General features: G+C 53.6%; 2 protein-coding genes across 4 annotated transcripts in view; one reads left to right on the top strand and one right to left on the bottom strand.

The window, feature by feature from the left end:
• Window positions 1-6896, top strand: part of SMARCD3 (SWI/SNF related BAF chromatin remodeling complex subunit D3) — a 38226-nt gene extending 31330 nt beyond the window's left edge. For both annotated transcript variants that reach the window (XM_007983512.3, XM_007983511.3), the window contains 12 exons: window positions 174-385; window positions 2144-2186; window positions 3001-3123; window positions 3241-3363; window positions 3614-3709; window positions 3868-3969; window positions 4193-4354; window positions 5341-5438; window positions 5617-5752; window positions 6123-6245; window positions 6372-6473; window positions 6715-6896. In XM_007983512.3, the coding sequence (XP_007981703.1) occupies window positions 174-385; window positions 2144-2186; window positions 3001-3123; window positions 3241-3363; window positions 3614-3709; window positions 3868-3969; window positions 4193-4354; window positions 5341-5438; window positions 5617-5752; window positions 6123-6245; window positions 6372-6473; window positions 6715-6768 (1374 nt within the window). In that variant the 3' untranslated portion in view covers window positions 6769-6896. The remainder of the gene's footprint in view (window positions 1-173; window positions 386-2143; window positions 2187-3000; window positions 3124-3240; window positions 3364-3613; window positions 3710-3867; window positions 3970-4192; window positions 4355-5340; window positions 5439-5616; window positions 5753-6122; window positions 6246-6371; window positions 6474-6714) is intronic.
• A 160-nt stretch (window positions 6897-7056) lies between these two features.
• On the bottom strand, window positions 7057-13329 carry CHPF2 (chondroitin polymerizing factor 2). 2 transcript variants are annotated; one of them, XM_007983509.3, is made up of 4 exons: window positions 11598-13329; window positions 10246-10810; window positions 9270-9452; window positions 7057-8505 (listed from the first exon to the last, which is right to left on the bottom strand). In XM_007983509.3, exons 1-4 carry the CDS (start codon window positions 11858-11860, stop codon window positions 7198-7200), a joined length of 2319 nt encoding a protein of 772 aa, XP_007981700.1. In that variant the 5' UTR covers window positions 11861-13329; the 3' UTR covers window positions 7057-7197. The 2 variants fall into 2 exon arrangements, with proteins under 2 accessions (XP_007981700.1, XP_007981701.1); XM_007983510.3 differs by lacking the exon at window positions 9270-9452.
• Between the last annotated feature and the right edge of the window lie 4055 nt (window positions 13330-17384).

Here is a 17384-nt window from a genome sequence, read left to right as displayed (position 1 = left end):
ATTCCGGCGCCCCTGCCCCTCCTACCCATCGTTCCCACCCATCGCTCAGCGCTCAGGGTCACCAGCCGAGGGTCTGGTGGGGGAGGGGAGACGCCGGCTCACCGCGCCTGGAGCTGGGGGCCCTGGTCTGACCCACAGGCGCCCGTTTCTGCTTCACCCCCGCCCACCCACAGCGCCCCGGGATGCCGTCTGGAGCCCGGATGCCCCACCAGGGGGCGCCCATGGGCCCCCCGGGCTCCCCCTACATGGGCAGCCCCGCCGTGCGACCCGGCCTGGCCCCCGCGGGCATGGAGCCCGCCCGTAAGCGAGCAGCGCCCCCGCCCGGGCAGAGCCAGGCACAGAGCCAGGGCCAGCCGGTGCCCACCGCCCCCGCGCGGAGCCGCAGGTGAGTGGGAGGCCTGGCGCGGAGGGGGCGTGCAGGGGCGGGCCCTGGGGACCCGCAGGGACCAGGTGAGAGAGTAGCGGGGATTGGAAGAGGTGAGGAAGAATGATTAGCAGGGAGCGAGGCTTCCCGGATCGGATGCCCTCTGGGGAGGTGGGCTTAGGGGGCACCGGCCTGATTCTTTTGTGTGCCCACGGTAGAGACAGGCTGTGGCCGTCGGCAGCCGGTACCGCTTCCCTGCACGCTCCCCTCACCCTTCTCCTTGTCACCTGCTCCGTCCCTCTCTCCACCCATCAGGTTCTGGGTGATGCTTCAGTCTTTGGGGTGGGGGCGGGGCTTCCAGTGGGACTGAGGGCAGAGCTGTAGGACTGTGTTGCCCAAAGTGTGGTTCTCCGCTGAGCCTTCCTGCCAGACCCCGGACTGTTTCAAAGCCACTCCAGATTTTCTCAATGGGACTCTCTGGCCCTGGGGGTGGAGCTTGGGGATTTGCCCTGTGGTAGGTGGTCTCTGCCCAGTCCCGCTCTTAATTCTTAGGCACTCTGGACCAGGTCTGCTCCCAAGCCACCAGGACCAGCCCATTGACTTATTTTCCTCCAGCAGCTGGTGGCACCCTCAAAGCCCCTGCTGGCTCCTGGCAACAGCAGTGCCCCTCTGGATTTCAGTATTTAGCCAAATACACATGCTTTTTTTGCACAACAGATGGATTTCTATAAAAGGTGTAATATCAATTTTACCTCATTATTAAGTATTTTTTACACATGAGGGAAAATTCACCACATAGGAATCCCATGATGAATTATTTTGTAAAGTGCATCGTCATTTTGTACAGCAAACGGTAATTCCCTGATTTATCTTGTATAAATGGAGAGTTACACATAGATAATCTGTTTAAAACAAACCAGACCTTTAATGAAATCTGCTTGTTAGCCTTAGATTTCTGCATAGGGAGGGGGTAGTGGTTGAGAACACCACACGGGGGCAGTATGGAGCTATTCTCTAGGCTGCGTTTTCATCTCTTGACCCGCCAAGGTTTTTCTGGGGGGTTTTGGGTTAGTAAGCAGCAGCTAGTGGGTCAGAAAGAGCTCACATCCAGCTGCTACTACCCTGGGCCTAGTCAATTTGGCCTCAGCCTGAAGTCACACCCATGCACATTCTGGGCGCCTATGGCTGCAGCATGTCCCTCACCTTGTTGCCAGGTAGTCCCAGGGCATGAGTACCCCTGCTCATCAGCATTCTCTTCCAAGCCCAGGGTGCCTGGAAGGGATGCAAGTCCCACCAGCTTCACACCATCACCTCCCGCTCCATGGATAGGAAGGAAGTCATCTATCTCCCTCCCTCTGAGCTTAGAATCCTTTGGACAGGGCACCCCCTGCTTTCCAGAAAAGGTCCTCAGACCTGGCTTCCCTCTCCTTTGTCCTCCCTCATCCCCACCTTTCCTCAAACACTTCTGCAGCTCCCATCTTTTGGCAGCACTACCCCCACTCGCCAGTCCCTCCTAAGTCTAAATTTTTCTGTCCCTAAGGATGTGGCAGGGTAGAAGGGGGCTCCCAGGCCAGAGAATGGACAGGTCACCCCTGTGTCCTTAGAGAGGACAGAGCACCAGTTCCACACACCACCGTCATAGCCCTTGGGCGGGCAGACAAGCGGGCTGTGGGAACCCCAGCCAGGCGGGCGGAGATGTCGGGATAATTTAGCAGGTGGCCTCGTTACTCCCAGATCTGTCGCCATGGTAACCTGGTTTTTTCTTTAAAAAATGTACAGTGCCAAGAGGAGGAAGATGGCTGACAAAATCCTCCCTCAAAGGGTGAGTGTCTTTCACAGCAGCCCCCAGCCCACCCCCTACCCTTTGCTGCTCTGCCCTCCCCTCCCCCCTCAAAAGCAGAGCTTCAGTGTCACAGTCACTTTCACTTTTTGTTTTAAAAAACTCATTAGTGAGGCTCCCTAGGCCAGAGGGAGGGGGTGAGGTGGAGGGAAGCAGCAGAGCCACTGGGGCCAGAACACAGGGGCCTGTCAGGGGGCTGGATCCAAGTGGTACTAAGACAGAGTCGTGGGACAAGAAGGGGGCAAGAGCTAGGGTATCAAAAGCTGCCAGGCAGAATGAAGGGGATAGAAGGTGGCCAGAGATCCTAAGCATCCTAAAGGGACCCAGGTCCAGCTGGATATGGGGACAGCACAGTTGAGACAGGTGTGGGGGCTGAGCAATGTGCCAGCAAAGAAGAAAGCACCGCTGTCCAACTGTCCCAGGGATTGAGCCCCTACTAGGCACTTTGCAGGGGCCCAGGGGAAGCCCAGTGGGCATATGACATAGAAAATGACAGGATGAGGAGACTAAAGGCTAGTGCTTGCTGGGCTCCACAGTTGCTACCTCCTCCCCGATGATGATACACAAGGCTCTTCCTAAAGGGAGAAGCAATTGTTATCCCTACACAGCAAGGCCCCTACTGCTAGATAATGGCATCCTGGGGAGAGGTCCTGTTCCCACTGTCAAAGCTGCATGCCCAGAAGTAGGATGGCTCCCCCAACATCTTTTGCACCCTAGGATTGCACAACATGCATACATTCCATGGTACAACCCTGGACTCGAGCCTCTGACTCCTGTCCTGCTCCTCCTCCTCCAGATTCGGGAGCTGGTCCCCGAGTCCCAGGCTTACATGGACCTCTTGGCATTTGAGAGGAAACTGGATCAAACCATCATGCGGAAGCGGGTGGACATCCAGGAGGCTCTGAAGAGGCCCATGAAGGTGCCTTAGTTCGGGGGTAGGAAGGGGACTCTTGAGTCGCGTGACCAGGATGGGGAAGCAAGGTAGTCAGGGTGGAAGCACACAGCGTTTGCCTGGTTCTACACTCTATTTCTACAGCAAAAGCGGAAGCTGCGTCTCTATATCTCCAACACTTTTAACCCTGCGAAGCCTGATGCTGAGGACTCCGATGGCAGCATTGCCTCCTGGGAGCTACGGGTGGAGGGGAAGCTCCTGGATGATGTACGTCCCGGCCCAGGTCTCTCCAGGTGTCCTGGGGTGGGCACGGGCTGCAGTGAGAACAGAACAAAGTGTCTGCACTAAGGGCTAGGGAGTCAGCCCAGGCTGGGGGGGTGGGGGCAGGCCTAGAGACATTCCGGGTGCAGAGGATTTCATCTAAGCCCACTGCCCTGTCTGCTGCCAACTTGGCCTCCTTCTGCTTCTCCCACCCTGTCCCTGTTCTGCCCCCACGGTCCCTGTTCCTCTCCCACAGCCCAGCAAACAGAAGCGGAAGTTCTCTTCTTTCTTCAAGAGTTTGGTCATCGAGCTGGACAAAGATCTTTATGGCCCTGACAACCACCTTGTTGAGGTAAGACCAAGGGCCCCTCTGCCCTTGAATTGCCACCCTCCCACAGGCCAGAATCCCTGAAGAACCAGCACAGATTTGGGTCAGGGACCGCCCTAGAGTCCTGGGCCCCACCACTCCAGATGGGCCTTTGGGAGACACACCTCTTCTCTCCTGGACAGTGGCATCGGACACCCACGACCCAGGAGACGGACGGCTTCCAGGTGAAACGGCCTGGGGATCTGAGTGTGCGCTGCACGCTGCTCCTCATGCTGGACTACCAGGTCTGCACCTGCCACGCTGCCCCGTACACGCCACACAAGGCTCTCAGGGCAGGCCTAGGTCCCAAAGTGGTGCATCTCGAGAGACCTCCTTCCCCTCCCAACCCTATCCTTCCCCAGGGGCATGCTTCCTCAATCAACACATCCCCACAGCCCTGAATGGCCTGGCCCTGGGGTCCTTCCTTTCTCTCCCTTTGGTCTAACTTTCACGGTCCCCTTTTCTCAGCCTCCCCAGTTCAAACTGGATCCCCGCCTAGCCCGGCTGCTGGGGTTGCACACACAGAGCCGCTCAGCCATCGTCCAGGCCCTGTGGCAGTATGTGAAGACCAACAGGCTGCAGGACTCCCATGACAAGGAATACATCAATGGGGACAAGTATTTCCAGCAGGTAACCTCTCTCCTGAACCCTGGGATCTGGGGAGCAGGCAGAGTTCTCCAGCAGGGGAAGTACCTCTACCAAGGTAACTACCACCCCTCCCTTCTAGATTCCTGAGTAGCAGAAGCAGTACACAGTCATGGTCTTGGAGCCAAGAGACCGACCAGGATTCTAGTTCAGGCCCTACTGTGGATTAGCTCTGTGCTGCAGTCAATCCATGTTAGCCCCCCCCAAGTTAGGAAGACCTGGAAACCCTACAAAGCCAACCGCTTTCTGGAATGTAATATTCTTGGCACTTGGAGTTAGGATCCCCAGGTTCTAGTCCTGAGTCTGGACTCTGGGTAAGTGACTCAGCGATTCTGAACCTTGCTTCCTTATCTTTGAAGTGGAGTGAAAATACCTGTCCTATCTACTCTCCTGGGCAGTTAGGAAAATCAAATTGCTGCAAAAGTGATTCACTTTGCTGCAAAAGTGATTCAGTGATTCAAATTCCACCAAAACAGAGAATATTCTCATTAATGCATTTAAAAATAAATACAGCAGATAAACCTGAGGAGTTAAAACAGCAGTTGATATTTATTGGGCACTTACCATGTGCCAGGCACTGCTCCAAGCACCTTATGTGTATTAGTTCACTGCCTTCCCATGGCAGCCCTGGGAGATGGGTATTCTTTCCATCCCCACTCTAGAGATGAGCCCTGAGGTGTTAACTTGCTCCAGGCTGCACAGTAAGCGGCAGAGGCAGGACTGACACATACACAGGCTGACCCAGGGCCCGCACTCTCAACCCCTGCCCCACAATGATCCACCCCCTACCTTGTCAGCCATACGGGTGGCTCCACTGCCAGACCAGCCCACCCCAATCCCATCCCCATGCGCACTAAGGAATCAGACTTCCTCTCAGCTTCTTGCAGCCTTTCTAGAACAAAAGGATCTACAACTGCGTGATGATCTCTTCAAGAAGAGTGATCTCTCTCTCCCCAATTGTCCTGCTTCAGATTTTTGATTGTCCCCGGCTGAAGTTTTCTGAGATTCCCCAGCGCCTCACAGCCCTGCTATTGCCCCCTGACCCAATTGTCATCAACCATGTCATCAGGTGAGGTGGCCCCAGCTTGCTTCTCAGACCAGGGAATGATCTCGTTCCTGCCTTCCCTGCCCCTCCCTCTCCTCCCACTCCCATCTCTTCTCCCTCCCTGTTGGATCTGCCCCAGCCCCTGGGCCCTGGGGCCTGTATGGGGGCATCATGGACACCAAGGGCTGGACTTCCCTGGCAGCGTGGACCCTTCAGACCAGAAGAAGACGGCGTGCTATGACATTGACGTGGAGGTGGAGGAGCCATTAAAGGGACAGATGAGCAGCTTCCTCCTGTCCACGGCCAACCAGCAGGAGATCAGTGCTCTGGACAGTAAGGTGGGGCCCAAGCCCAGAGCCGGAGTGGGACATTAACCCACAGATGATAGAGGAGACTTTTCTGAGACCAGGGTGTGGCTGCAGATGAGCAGTCTGGGTTAAATTTAAAAATTAAAAAAAAAAAAAAAAAAAAAAAAAAGGAGAGACCAGACTGTGGGCCAATGGGGCACAAATGGCCCTTCCATGCTGCTTGGAGTTGAACCTCATTCCAAGTTTAGTTCTGCCCATCCCTTCCGCCCCTGGGACTTCAGAGGAATCAGGGGCTCTGAGGGGTTGTCCTTCACAGGCCTCCCCTTCCCTCCCACTTCCTTTCCCCTCCTCTCCCACATCGCCACAGCCAGGTTGAAAGCATCTATCTTTCTACCTGCAGATCCATGAGACGATTGAGTCCATAAACCAGCTCAAGATCCAGAGGGACTTCATGCTAAGCTTCTCCAGAGACCCCAAAGGCTATGTCCAAGACCTGCTCCGCTCCCAGAGCCGGGACCTCAAGGTGAAGAGGGAGACTCAGGGAGTACTGGAGTGGAAGACAAGCACATCGGGAAAGACAGTAAACGTTGTACTCCAGGGGCAGGTGAGGGGATTCGGGGCTCAGGGCTCACCCCACGCTCCCTCCCAGGTGATGACAGATGTAGCCGGCAACCCCGAAGAGGAGCGCCGGGCTGAGTTCTACCACCAGCCCTGGTCCCAGGAGGCTGTCAGTCGCTACTTCTACTGCAAGGTATGGAGGGACCCTTGCCCTAAGGCTTCCCCCTCCTCAACTCCAAGAGAAACCTCCCTGTTCAGCTTGTGGGCAGCCCTCACAGCTCCCCACAGTAAAGCTTCACCATACCGCCTCACCATGCAATGGCCCTCCCTGCTCCCAGATGCTCTTCCATGGCAGGCGGTGTCAGTAGGTGGGGGTTGTCCTGATCACTCACCAGGAACACTGACACCTGCTCCTGTTCTCACTTCCTCTAAAGATCCAGCAGCGCAGGCAGGAGCTGGAGCAGTCGCTGGTTGTGCGCAACACCTAGGAGCCCAGAAATAAGCAGCACGACGGAACTTCCAGCCGTGCCCCGGGCCCCAGTGCTTTGCCCTGGGCTCCAGCATCACTCCTCTGCCACCTTGGGGTGCGGGGCTAGATTAAAAGTCATTCATCTGACAGCAGCCGCGTGGTCATTGGAAACTGGGGAGGGCGGGGGGTGAAGGGGGAGGGAAGGGGGAGGGAAGAGGGTGAGGAGACAGTGGGTCCTTTTGGACAAACTCCCCATACCCTTCCCTTGGATTCTCCTCACTCAATTTTCCCTAGACCTAAAAAACAGTTTGGCAGAAGACATGTTTAATAACATTTTCATATTTAAAAAATACAGTGACAATTCTCTATCTGTCCACCATCTTGCCTTGCCCTTCCTGGGGCTGAGGCAGACAAAGGAAAGGTAAGGAGGTTAGGGCCCCGAGGCAGGCTAAGTGCTGTTGGCCTGCTCCTGCTCAAAGAGAGCCATGGCCAGCTGGGCACGGCCCCCTAGCCCCTCCAGGTTGCTGAGGCGGCAACGGTGGTAGAGTTCCTCACTGAGCCGTGGGCTGCAGTCCCGCAGGGAGAACTTCTGCACCAGCCCTGGCTCTACGGCCCGAAAGAGGTGGAGCCCTGAGAACCGGAGGAAAACATCCATCACCTCCAGCCCCTCCAGGGCTTCCTCCTCTTCCTGGCCTGCCAGTTCACCTGCCAGCCGGGCTCGGGCCGCCAGGTAGTCAGCGTTGTAGAAACAGCCCTCTGCAGAAGCCTGCCGGTCAAATCTCCCCCCTATAGGAGCCCCCCGGGAGGGGTCAGCACCAGGAGGGGAGGGGGGGTCAGGGCCAGCCCCCGGGGCCCCTGGGGGTGATCTCTGTGGTGACAGGGCGGGATTGAACTCCTGGAAATGAACTGGAAAGAAGGCCTGCCAGCCAGAGATGGCATTCATGCGACAGCGGTTGAGGACTTCGGGCCCAGGCCTCGTCCACACAGTGGTGAGGAAGAAGAGAGTATCCACAGGGTGCTTCTTGGAGACCACGTCCATGAGTCGCACCTGGGAAGGGGCCTCTGCTCGCACGGCGAGCCAGGCCAGCCTCGTCCCAGGGTACCGTCGCTCTAACTCAGCTGCTGCAGCCTTCACCCCAAGAAATGGGTCCGGAGCTCCACGGCCACCTTCTCGTGGCCCGTAGACCAGCAACAGAGTGAGCAACGCATGTTCTCGTGGCTCCAGGACATTGGCTGCAAAGGCCTCGAGGAAAGCTGGGGCTGCAGCAGCTTCAGCCACCAGGACCGGCAGCACCAGCTGCACTCGGGTGGCCTCAGTGACATAGGGCATAGGTAGGATTTCCACCCGGCTCAGTGGCCGCAGTAGGCTGACCCTGCGAGCCAGGGCCCGCCGGTGCCCACGCTGTGTCACACATTCCAATAGCAGGTCCAGGGTGTACTCCATGCCCCGTGCTGGGTCGAAGCGCCGGTAGCCGTTCAGCAGTCGCTGCTTCTGGAAGCGCAGGCGGGGCTGATAGCGCCGATTGAGCTGCTCCAAGGCAGTCTCCAACGCATCACCCACGTCCGCCCTGCTAGCCCCCTGCAGCGGGCACTTGGGAGCCCCATCTGCACAGGAGAAGGTGTGCTGCTCTGTGAAGTAGTCCCAGCCCAGCACCTCAAAGCGAGAGTGCGGTATGAAAGGAGCAGGGAGCCCAACGGGCCAGCTCAGCCCTGCCTCCCCTTCAGGGGTCAGCACGGTCAGGTTCCGGATCTGAGCCTGGGTTGGAGGGAATGCGCCTCAAGTTAGTGCCAGCTCCAGCTGCCTGGGCTGTGAGATTCAAACAGCTGAGCTCTGTCCCAACTCCATCAACACTTAGTGACAGGTCCCTCGCTAATCACTGAATCCCTTGTACATTATTCTTCACCTCTAAAATGCAAACAGACAGGAATCCTACTCGCCTTACACAAATGCCATGAGAAGGAGGTGGAAAATGTGCTTTTTGCACAGGTAAAAATATCTTGAAATAGAAGCTCAACAGCCTTTCTCTCCCATACCCAAAGGACTCACATCTTCTTCATAATCACACCCTTGTTTTCATCTATACTCCACCTCTGCCAACCCCGACATTCAACTTGAGAATTCTACCTTCCACCCTTGGGCTTTCTTGGGACAGTTCTAGAAGTTAGGGAACTTCAGAGTTTTTGCCTCCCCAGTGGACAGGCACTATTGAGGAAGAGCTAAAACTATTCTGTCTGAACACTGTGCGGAGCTTCCTGATCCTCAGAGTCTACTTGCAAACCCCTTTAGCTGCATCCACGTTGTCCTGGGAGCTTACCTTATGATTGCTTTGGACCCCCAAAGACCTTTGTCCCTGTAGTTGTTTTAAATGCAAGTATGGTCAGCCTCTTCCTGCCCTGCCATTATACAGGGCCTAGACCAGCCCCACTGCCAGCTGCTCGCTCATTGTACGCCTGGACATCTCAGGCTCTCTCTGACCCTCTGACTGCAGTCCTCTGCCCACCTGCTCCTCTTCAGCTCACCTGCAGTTGTTCTATTTCACTGTAAGCCCGCTCCAACTCCAGAGCGCTGAAGCGTTTGTGGAGCCGGTACATGAGGGTACCTTCGGAGACAGGGTGCACGGCGAAGGCACTCAGGAAAGCCGAGCTCCCTTCCTTTTCAGGGTCCCTATTTTTGGCCAGTTCAAATGAGCGATACTGCTGCCCCTAGAGGGACAATCAGACCAATCAATGACACACACAAAAGCTGCCAGTCCCAAACCGCCCTTAACCATACTCAGTGTTCACGTCTGTTAGCACTGCTGCGTTAGAACAGAGGACAGAGGAGGCACCCTTTCCAGCACCTCGCTTAACCCCAGTTCTTTCACTGCCCACATTTTGGAAAGTAGAAAGTAAGTAGGCAACTAAGGACACTCTCGGCTACTCTCAGTGCACTGTCTATGGGCTAGCCCTGCTCTGCAAGGCGCCGTCACACAAATAACATATTGAAAGTAATAAGGATACTCTCTTCCCCCAAAGAGTCCCATTGTTCCTCAAGGGAATGAAAGAAGTAAGCCAGAAAATCTTCCCAATACTTTGGTTTGAGAGGATGAGCCACCTCTGGGTTCTTCCACTCTTCTCCGGGACAATAAACAGGGCAGCTCTCTGGGCTGGAAAAGTGATCACCTCACTTCTCTGGGGAGTAGCCATCTCTAAGACATGCCCACATTGCCATAACTGAAGTGCTGATATCGGGAGAGGTGTGGAGGGCAGGGGGGCAGGGGAGAAGGACTGGTGAGTAGGAGCACCCTTTGGTCTTGCTTACGGGTTCCTAACAAGGTACCACTTTTGATAGCCCCAGGTTCTCAGATTGCCAAAGGTGAGCAACAGAGGGCCCACGGGGGCAGTCAGTGGCCAGGAAGGAGGAACAATGGCCTCCAAGGTGCTGCTGGGAGGAAAGCTAATCACTCATCCCCCACTAGCTTATCAGGGACCGGGAATGACTTGAAAGAGCTGTCACCTGGTGCTGTGAGACACAGCCGACGCCCAGAGAGTCAATGAGGCAGCGTCCAAGCCACTCGTCAGGACGGGCACTGAGAATGTCTCCTCGGCAGCCATCCAGATGTGGCCGCAGACGAAGCAGGAGACTCCGTGACAACAGGTAGCCAAAGCCCCCATGACAGTACCGGGCCTGCTCGCCTGCGCCAATGAACTCCTCCGCCCGGCCTAAGTACAGGTCTTGGTTGATGCTAAGGTGGCCAGCAAGGGCTGCCAGGCGGGGGGCCTGCACATATGTGTCATCCTGCATGATGAAGAACCAGTCGTAGTCGGCCCCAAAGTGTGTGTGAAGGTGGCGCAGGGTCTCTGACATGAGCCAGGCAGGCCGCTCATCCCCATGAGACACCACCTGCATCCCTGCTGGAGCCCGGGCCCCCCGCTGCCCAGTGAAGTAGAGTAACCGAGGGAAGTGATGGGCCACTGTACGGTTCACAGCCACGGCCAAAGTGGACAGTGTAGCTCGGGAGGTCAGAACAGCCACCAGCAACCGCTCACGGGAGCCCAGCTCTGTCTGGATGTACCGAGTCCTGTGGAGAGACCGGTGTGCCAGGGGTCAACTCCCTAATCTTTAGGAACCCAGCTTGTTCAGTATATACATCCCCCTCTAGAAGTGAGTGAGCTGAGGCTGAGAAGGGAGAAACCTCCTTCCTTGTCAATATTAATTAGGTACTCAACTGAGTATCCACTAAGTAGCTGACACTGGAATTGATTTGGGAAGGGAGGGTGTCTACTATGGATAGACTAGATAGGTTAGATACAATTCCTACTCTGTTCAAGAACATCGAACCCTGGCTGGGCGCGGTAGCTCACGCCTGTAATCCCAGCACTTTGGGAGGCCAAGGCGGGCGGATCACCTGAGGTCAGGAGTTCAAGACTAGCCTGACCAACATGGAGAAACTCCGGTTCCACTAAAAATATAAAATTATCTGGGCATGGTGGTATGCGCCTGTAATACCGGCTACTCGGGAGGCTGAGGCAGGGGAATCACTTGAACCCGGGAGACAGAGGTCGTAGTGAGCCAACATTGCACCACTGCACTCCAGCCTGGGTGACAAGAGCAAGACTCCATCTCAAAACAAAACAAAAAAACACAAACAAACAAAAAACATTAAACCCTAATTTAACACCAATGAATGTGAGACTTTCTAAGACCTGAGAAGGAGGGAAAAAACAGGAAGAAACCATGATGGAAAATAAGCCAGAATTACTCCAAGTTGCCTGACGCCAATTGCCAGCGGAAAGGCAGCGGCAAGGATTTACACCAGCCCAAAACAGGGCCAGTGTCTGGGGACTATGCACACATGTTGCTCTCACCTGAGCACCTTCTTGTAGGGCTTGTTGGGGTCCCTGTAGTAGGGGACAATCCGGGGTTTGAAGTCTTCATCACTTTGGTCTAGCCGAGCTCTCGAATCTGGATTCTGTGGCCCTCCTCGCTCCCCCACAGCCTCAACACAGGGATCTTCTCCCTCCCCTTGGATCCAGGAAACCCGAAGGAGGCTCAGGCTGCACCCCAGAGACAGCCCTAGGATGAGGGGAAGCGCTGGCCGCAGCAGGGCCAACAGGGAGCTCAGCCGCATGGTGGTAGGCCCTGCGAGGTGGGTGCCCAGGGGCACAGCCCCAAGGATCAATGGATTGATGGGTACCAGGCCAGTAGTAGGCTTGCAGTTTTAACCAGGGAACCTGGGGTCAGTGAGGCCAATGACAGAGCAAGGCCCGCGGGCTTCCAGGCCCAGCATGCCCAAGAAGATTGTCCTGTCTTCACAACTCCTTCTGCCTGCTCTTCAAAGGTGAAGGTGTCAGATCTAACCCCCAGCCAAAACGGTAATAAATGTAACAATCAAAGTCACTCACACTGGGATTATGGTCTGTCTTCCACTAGAAAGAGGAGGAAGTAAAACTCAATACTGCCAAAGCTAACCCAAAAAGGAGCACTACACACATCTGCAGACTGGGCCTAAGTCAACAGATGACGGCAAGTGATAAGAGGTTAGGGAAAAGCACACGATCCATCAAAACAACAGCCCTCAAACAGAGGAGCCGGAGCCTGCCTCTGGCACCGGTTCTCAGGCGTGCTACTGCGGCAGGCCCGGCGGGCACAAGGGAAGGGGTCAGAGCCTCTTTCTACTCTGCTCCCTGCGTGTGAGGAGACGCAATGGCTATAGGAAAGCGGTCAGGAGCCACTCGCATGGCACACACAAGTTCTGCCCACCCGAATGAGGTAGATCGGTGACTCAGCACTGACAGCCTCTCAGGAGCGCCATGGCCGATGGAGCCATCTTACAGGGCATTCTCCTCGGAACCCCAGCTGCTGAGGAGACAGCAGGCACGGACTGAAACTCCTACTGTGTGCAAGCGATTCGGTGCCTGGTTTTACCAAGGCCCCAGGGGGCAAACGAAACAAACCAAAAGCAAACAGAGGACAAGCAGCAACTAGAGACAACGCCAGGGTCCTGGGAACGCAAAGAGAAGCGCGGCTGGCTTCCGACAGGACCCCTGCCGGGGTCCCAGAGCCCCTGCTCTACCTCTCGGCGATCAGAGACCAAATCTAGCCCTAGAACGAAGGCCCAACGCGAGTCTTCGCCGTTCGTCTCAAAACAGAAACTGGCCACGTCACCGGGCTGCTAGGAAGGGGGCTCGGGAGTCCAGCTCAGGTCGTTCTGCGAGTCGGGGTCGGAGGTCGCGGCTGGGAGACTGGAGCACAGACCTCGTTCTCGGGCCCGTCGGCGGGAGCGGAGGCCGCGCCAGAGACAGCACCGAGGCAGCGAGCGCAGGACCAGGAGGGATGCCCAAGGCCCTCGGGGAGGGGGCCCGGGTTTCAGGGCCCGGGGCCGGCGGACGCCGGATAAAGGACGGCCAGGGGCTCCCGCGTCCAGGGAAGGGGCGGGGCGGAGGCGTGGGGACCAAGAGCGGCGTCTTACACCCGCCTGGCAGGGAACAGGGACGGGGAAGGGGGAACAGACCCCAGTTCCCGCTGAGGCGCCGGCTCCGCCGCTGCAGCCGCTGCCACCTCACAGCCCCTGTCCGCAGCTTCCTCTTCCGCTGCCTGTCAGTCACCCGTCTCTATGGTGACCGCATCCGGCCGTTCGCTCCGCCCGCGCGCTCTCTATGGTCGCTCCCGCGGCTTAACCGCACAGCGCTTAGCAGCCTCGGCCAGGATGCGGGCTGCCTGGCCCCAGCCGGCAGCCCCTCAGTAAGACGCGTGCGCCCCCACATAGGTGAATCCAGGCAAATCCAGAGTGGACCAAAGCTGCCCCGTAGCTTGGGCTGAACCCTATCAGTCCTGGAAAAAGCATACCCCACCCTCGAGAGCGCTTTTCTCCCAATTGGCTGGGGAATCCCATCAGCCTTTCAGTTGCCTAAGAAATGTTTGTTGTTTGCCAGACACGTACCTAAGTTCCGGGCATCTTCGTGAGTGCTGGGTAAACAAGTGGTGGACGAGATGGGCATGGTCCCTGCTCTCAGGGAACTGTAAGTTGAGGGAGACAGGTAATAAACACACTTGACATAGCAAGAATAAACCAGGTAGAAATCCCAATCTGTGATAAGTACCACTGCAGAAAAGCACAGAGTCCTGTGGAAAAACTAAACAGAAAGTATTAAATTAGATTGGGAATTTGGTAATGCTGAGGTCCAATGGTTCAGGAAGAGTTATCCAGACATGAAGCGGACAGTTTTCCAGGCAAAGAAAAGAGCACCGGAATGTCCCGAGAGAAGAAAGAGATTGGCTTGGAGAAGAACTGGGAAGGTCCAGGGGATCTTAGAGCCTGGTGAGGGGAGAACAGCCCAAAGTAAGGCTGGGGAACAGGGAACAGCTAGGGCATTCGGACCACCACAGTGGTTCCCCAACCAGAATGGCACTCTCCCTAAGGAGCAATTTGGAAATGTACGGGGCAATTTTGTTGTCAAATGACTGGGGGAGAGGAGCCAAGGACGCTCCGTGTCTTGCACGTTGCAAGATAGTATCACACAAGAAAACTGTCCTGATCCTGCACAGCTTTCACATGTCCTACTGAACATTCATATAGGTTAAAAAAAAAAAAAAAAAAAAAAAAGGAAAACACTGGTCATAATCATCTAATGTGCCTGTGTCTTACATACAAAAACAAAGTAATCTTGTAGGGGTGTGAAATGTGCTGAATTTTTAAGGAACGTAACCACCATGTTAACAGAAGGAAGATTATACTTTGTTGTGTTCAGGAATTTATTCAGAGTTACCATTTTGGAGAACTGTGTCACTGATAGCAGTGTTACTCATAGCGTTCGGTCTGCAAGTCTGCATTTGCACTGCCACAGTCAAGGTGCTCCTATGCATAAATACAAGCATCTGACTAATTATGCTTTCTAGCATACTGAAATAAAAGTATTATCTTATTATAAAGGATTTCCTTTTATTTCTTCTTTCTGCTTTGATTCAGACACTATAATTTTGTTGAAATTATGTATGTAGTTAGGCTATACCATCTATAAACTTCATTTCAAAATAGTAAATGGGGAGTTGTAAAAATGTTATTAAAATGGAACATTGGGGCTGGTAAAGTTAAGAACCACTCAAGAATATCTTGTATGTATATCTTATATATATACCATTCTAGGAGTATATAAGATAGAAGTCACTGATATACTGCCTATCAGCACGTGTTATCCCTGTTTTTGTCTCATCCTTAGACTGCAACTGAATCTTTTCTCATCAGCTGGCACGTGGTAGGTGGTAAATGACTTGCTGGAAGAGACTCTGGGAAACAGCAGAGACACTTAGCTCAAGGTCAGAAGATTTCTTTTTTTTTTTTTTTTTTGAGACGGAGTCTCGCTCTGCCGCCCAGGCTGGAGTGCAGTGGCCAGATCTCAGCTCACTGCAAGCTCCGCCTCCTGGGTTCAGGCCATTCTCCTGCCTCAGCCTCCCGAGTAGCTGGGACTACAGGTGCCCTCCACCTCGCCCGGCTAGTTTTTTGTATTTTTTAGTAGAGACGGGGTTTCACCGGGTTAGCCAGGATGGTCTCGATCTCCAAGGTCAGAAGATTTCTAGACCAGCGCTGTCCAGTAGAAATCTAGTGCAAGCCACAAATGTGAGCCATATATGTTGTTTAAAATTTTTTAGTAACCACATTTCTTAGAGTTAAAAAAAGGTAAAATTAATTTTAATATTTTATTGTATTATTAAATATATCCAAATCATTTCAACATGTAGTCAATATGAAAAAATATTGATGAGATACTTTACATTTTTTATGCGGAATATTTGAAATCTGATGTGTATTTTACACTTAACAGCAAATCTCAATTCAGACTAGCCACATTTCAAGTGCTCCATAGCCATGTATGGCTGGAGGCTACCATATTCAACAGTGCAGGTCCAGATCCTTTTCAGTTACTAAGTTCCTAGGTAATTCTCCAAGAGACATTTCCTTCCTTGGGTCTCCATTTCTTTGTAATTTAAACAGAATCTAAGCCAAATGTTCTTGTTTCCAGCACTGACCTGCTGTGATTTTTTTCAAATTTAGCCAGTCCTTTTCTTATCTCTCTTTACTCATCTCCTTTTCTCCCCCATTTTCCCATTTCTCTTTCCCTATTTCTTCTCCCCTCATCCCCAGTTCTTTCCTCTGGCTAAACCCAGGGCGGGGTGGGCAGGGGGGGAGGTATGGTGGCTCACACCTGTAATACCAGCATTTCAGGAGGTTGAGGCAGGAGGATCTCTTGAGCCCATGAGTTTGACCCCAGCCTGGGCAGCATAGGACGACATGATCTCTATAAGAAAATTTTAAAATTGTAGCCAGGTGCAGTGGCTCATGCCTGGGATTGTAATCCCAGCACTTTGGGAGGCCAAAGTGACTTTGGCAGATCGTTTGAACCCAGGAGTTCCAGACCAGCCTGGGCAACATGGCAAAACCTCATCTCTGAAAAAAAAAAAAAAAAAGAAAAAACACACACACACACAAAAATTAGCCAGGCATGGTGGTACTTGTCTGCAGTCCCAGCTACTTGGGAGGCCAACATGGGAAGATCGCTTGAGCCCAGGAGGTTGAGGTTGCAGTGAGCCATGATCACGCCACTGTACTCCAGCCTAGGCAACAGAGCTGCCCAGAGCTGCTTGTCACCTTAGTTTCCTAATCTGTAAAATGGTAATAATACTCACCTCAGAGTTTGTTGGCGGTGGCGGGGGGAGGTTAATGTGATGGCATAAATGAAAGAGCATAATAAATATTGTTCTCTGTAAACCACATTTTTAAACGAGGCTGGGAAAGGAGAAGCATATTTCTCCCAGGAGGCACAGGCACTTGAATCTGTGTTTTTTGTTGTGTTTTGTTTTTTGAGACAGGGTCTTGCTCTGTCGCCCAGGTTGGAGTGCAGTGGTACGATCTCGGCTCGCTGCAACCTCGACCTTCTGGGTAACTGGAACCACAGGTGTGTGCTACCACGCCTGGCTAATTTTTGTATATGTATATATTTTTTAATAGAGATAGGGCTTTGCCATGTTGCCGAGGCTGGTCTTGAACTCCTGAGCTCAAAACATCCACCTACCTCCGCCTCCCAAAGTGCTGGGAATACAGTCACGAGCCACCACGCCTGGCCAAATGAGTGCTTTTTATGTGATCTACAATCATAACTCCTTTGCTTCATACAGAAGGGGTTTGCAGTCATTTAACTGTATTCTTTTTGTAACTATCATTCCCATTTTGCAGAGGAGAACATATACTTTGCCCAAGGCCACACAATGAAGCGTAGAACTGGGGTTATGCTCTTAATTATGCGATGTCAAGTGAGGTCTCCACCTAGGTACCCCAGCAACACACAAAAGTCACTTCTTTTAGGGCACTTAATGTCATGGTGTCAAGGTCTGTTTTTGTTGTTGTTGTTGTTTTTCTTCTTTTTTTAAAGACAGGGTCTAGTTCTGTCACTCATTCTGGAGTGTAGTGGTTTGATTATAGCTCACTGCAGCCTTGAACTCCTGGGTTCAAGTGATCCTCCCACCACAGCCTTCCAAAGTGCTTGGATTACAGGTGTGAGGCACCCCACCCAGCTTGTTTACTTTTCACATGTTCCTTATGCATTATGAGCTCCTTGAGGTCAGGGAGTGACTTTGCACCATCGCAACTCCAGCACACA

The sequence above is a fragment of the Chlorocebus sabaeus genome, chromosome 21 (genome assembly GCF_047675955.1).
Source record: "Chlorocebus sabaeus isolate Y175 chromosome 21, mChlSab1.0.hap1, whole genome shotgun sequence".
Taxonomy (NCBI): domain Eukaryota; kingdom Metazoa; phylum Chordata; class Mammalia; order Primates; family Cercopithecidae; genus Chlorocebus; species Chlorocebus sabaeus.
Note: the sequence above shows the minus strand (reverse complement) of the source record. Positions and strands in the feature narration are given on the sequence as shown.

What these genes read in the sequence shown, in the direction of transcription:
- CHPF2 (XM_007983509.3), bottom strand. Translation starts at nt 11,860, where the DNA reads ATGCGGCTGAGCTCCCTGTTGGCCCTGCTGCGGCCAGCGCTTCCCCTC. An exon ending in CCCTACAAGAAGGTGCTCAG is followed by an intron (nt 10,811 to 11,597) that starts GTGAGAGCAACA and finishes GTCTCTCCACAG; the next exon opens with GACTCGGTACATCCAGACAG. An exon ending in GCTGTGTCTCACAGCACCAG is followed by an intron (nt 9,453 to 10,245) that starts GTGACAGCTCTT and finishes TTGTCCCTCTAG; the next exon opens with GGGCAGCAGTATCGCTCATT.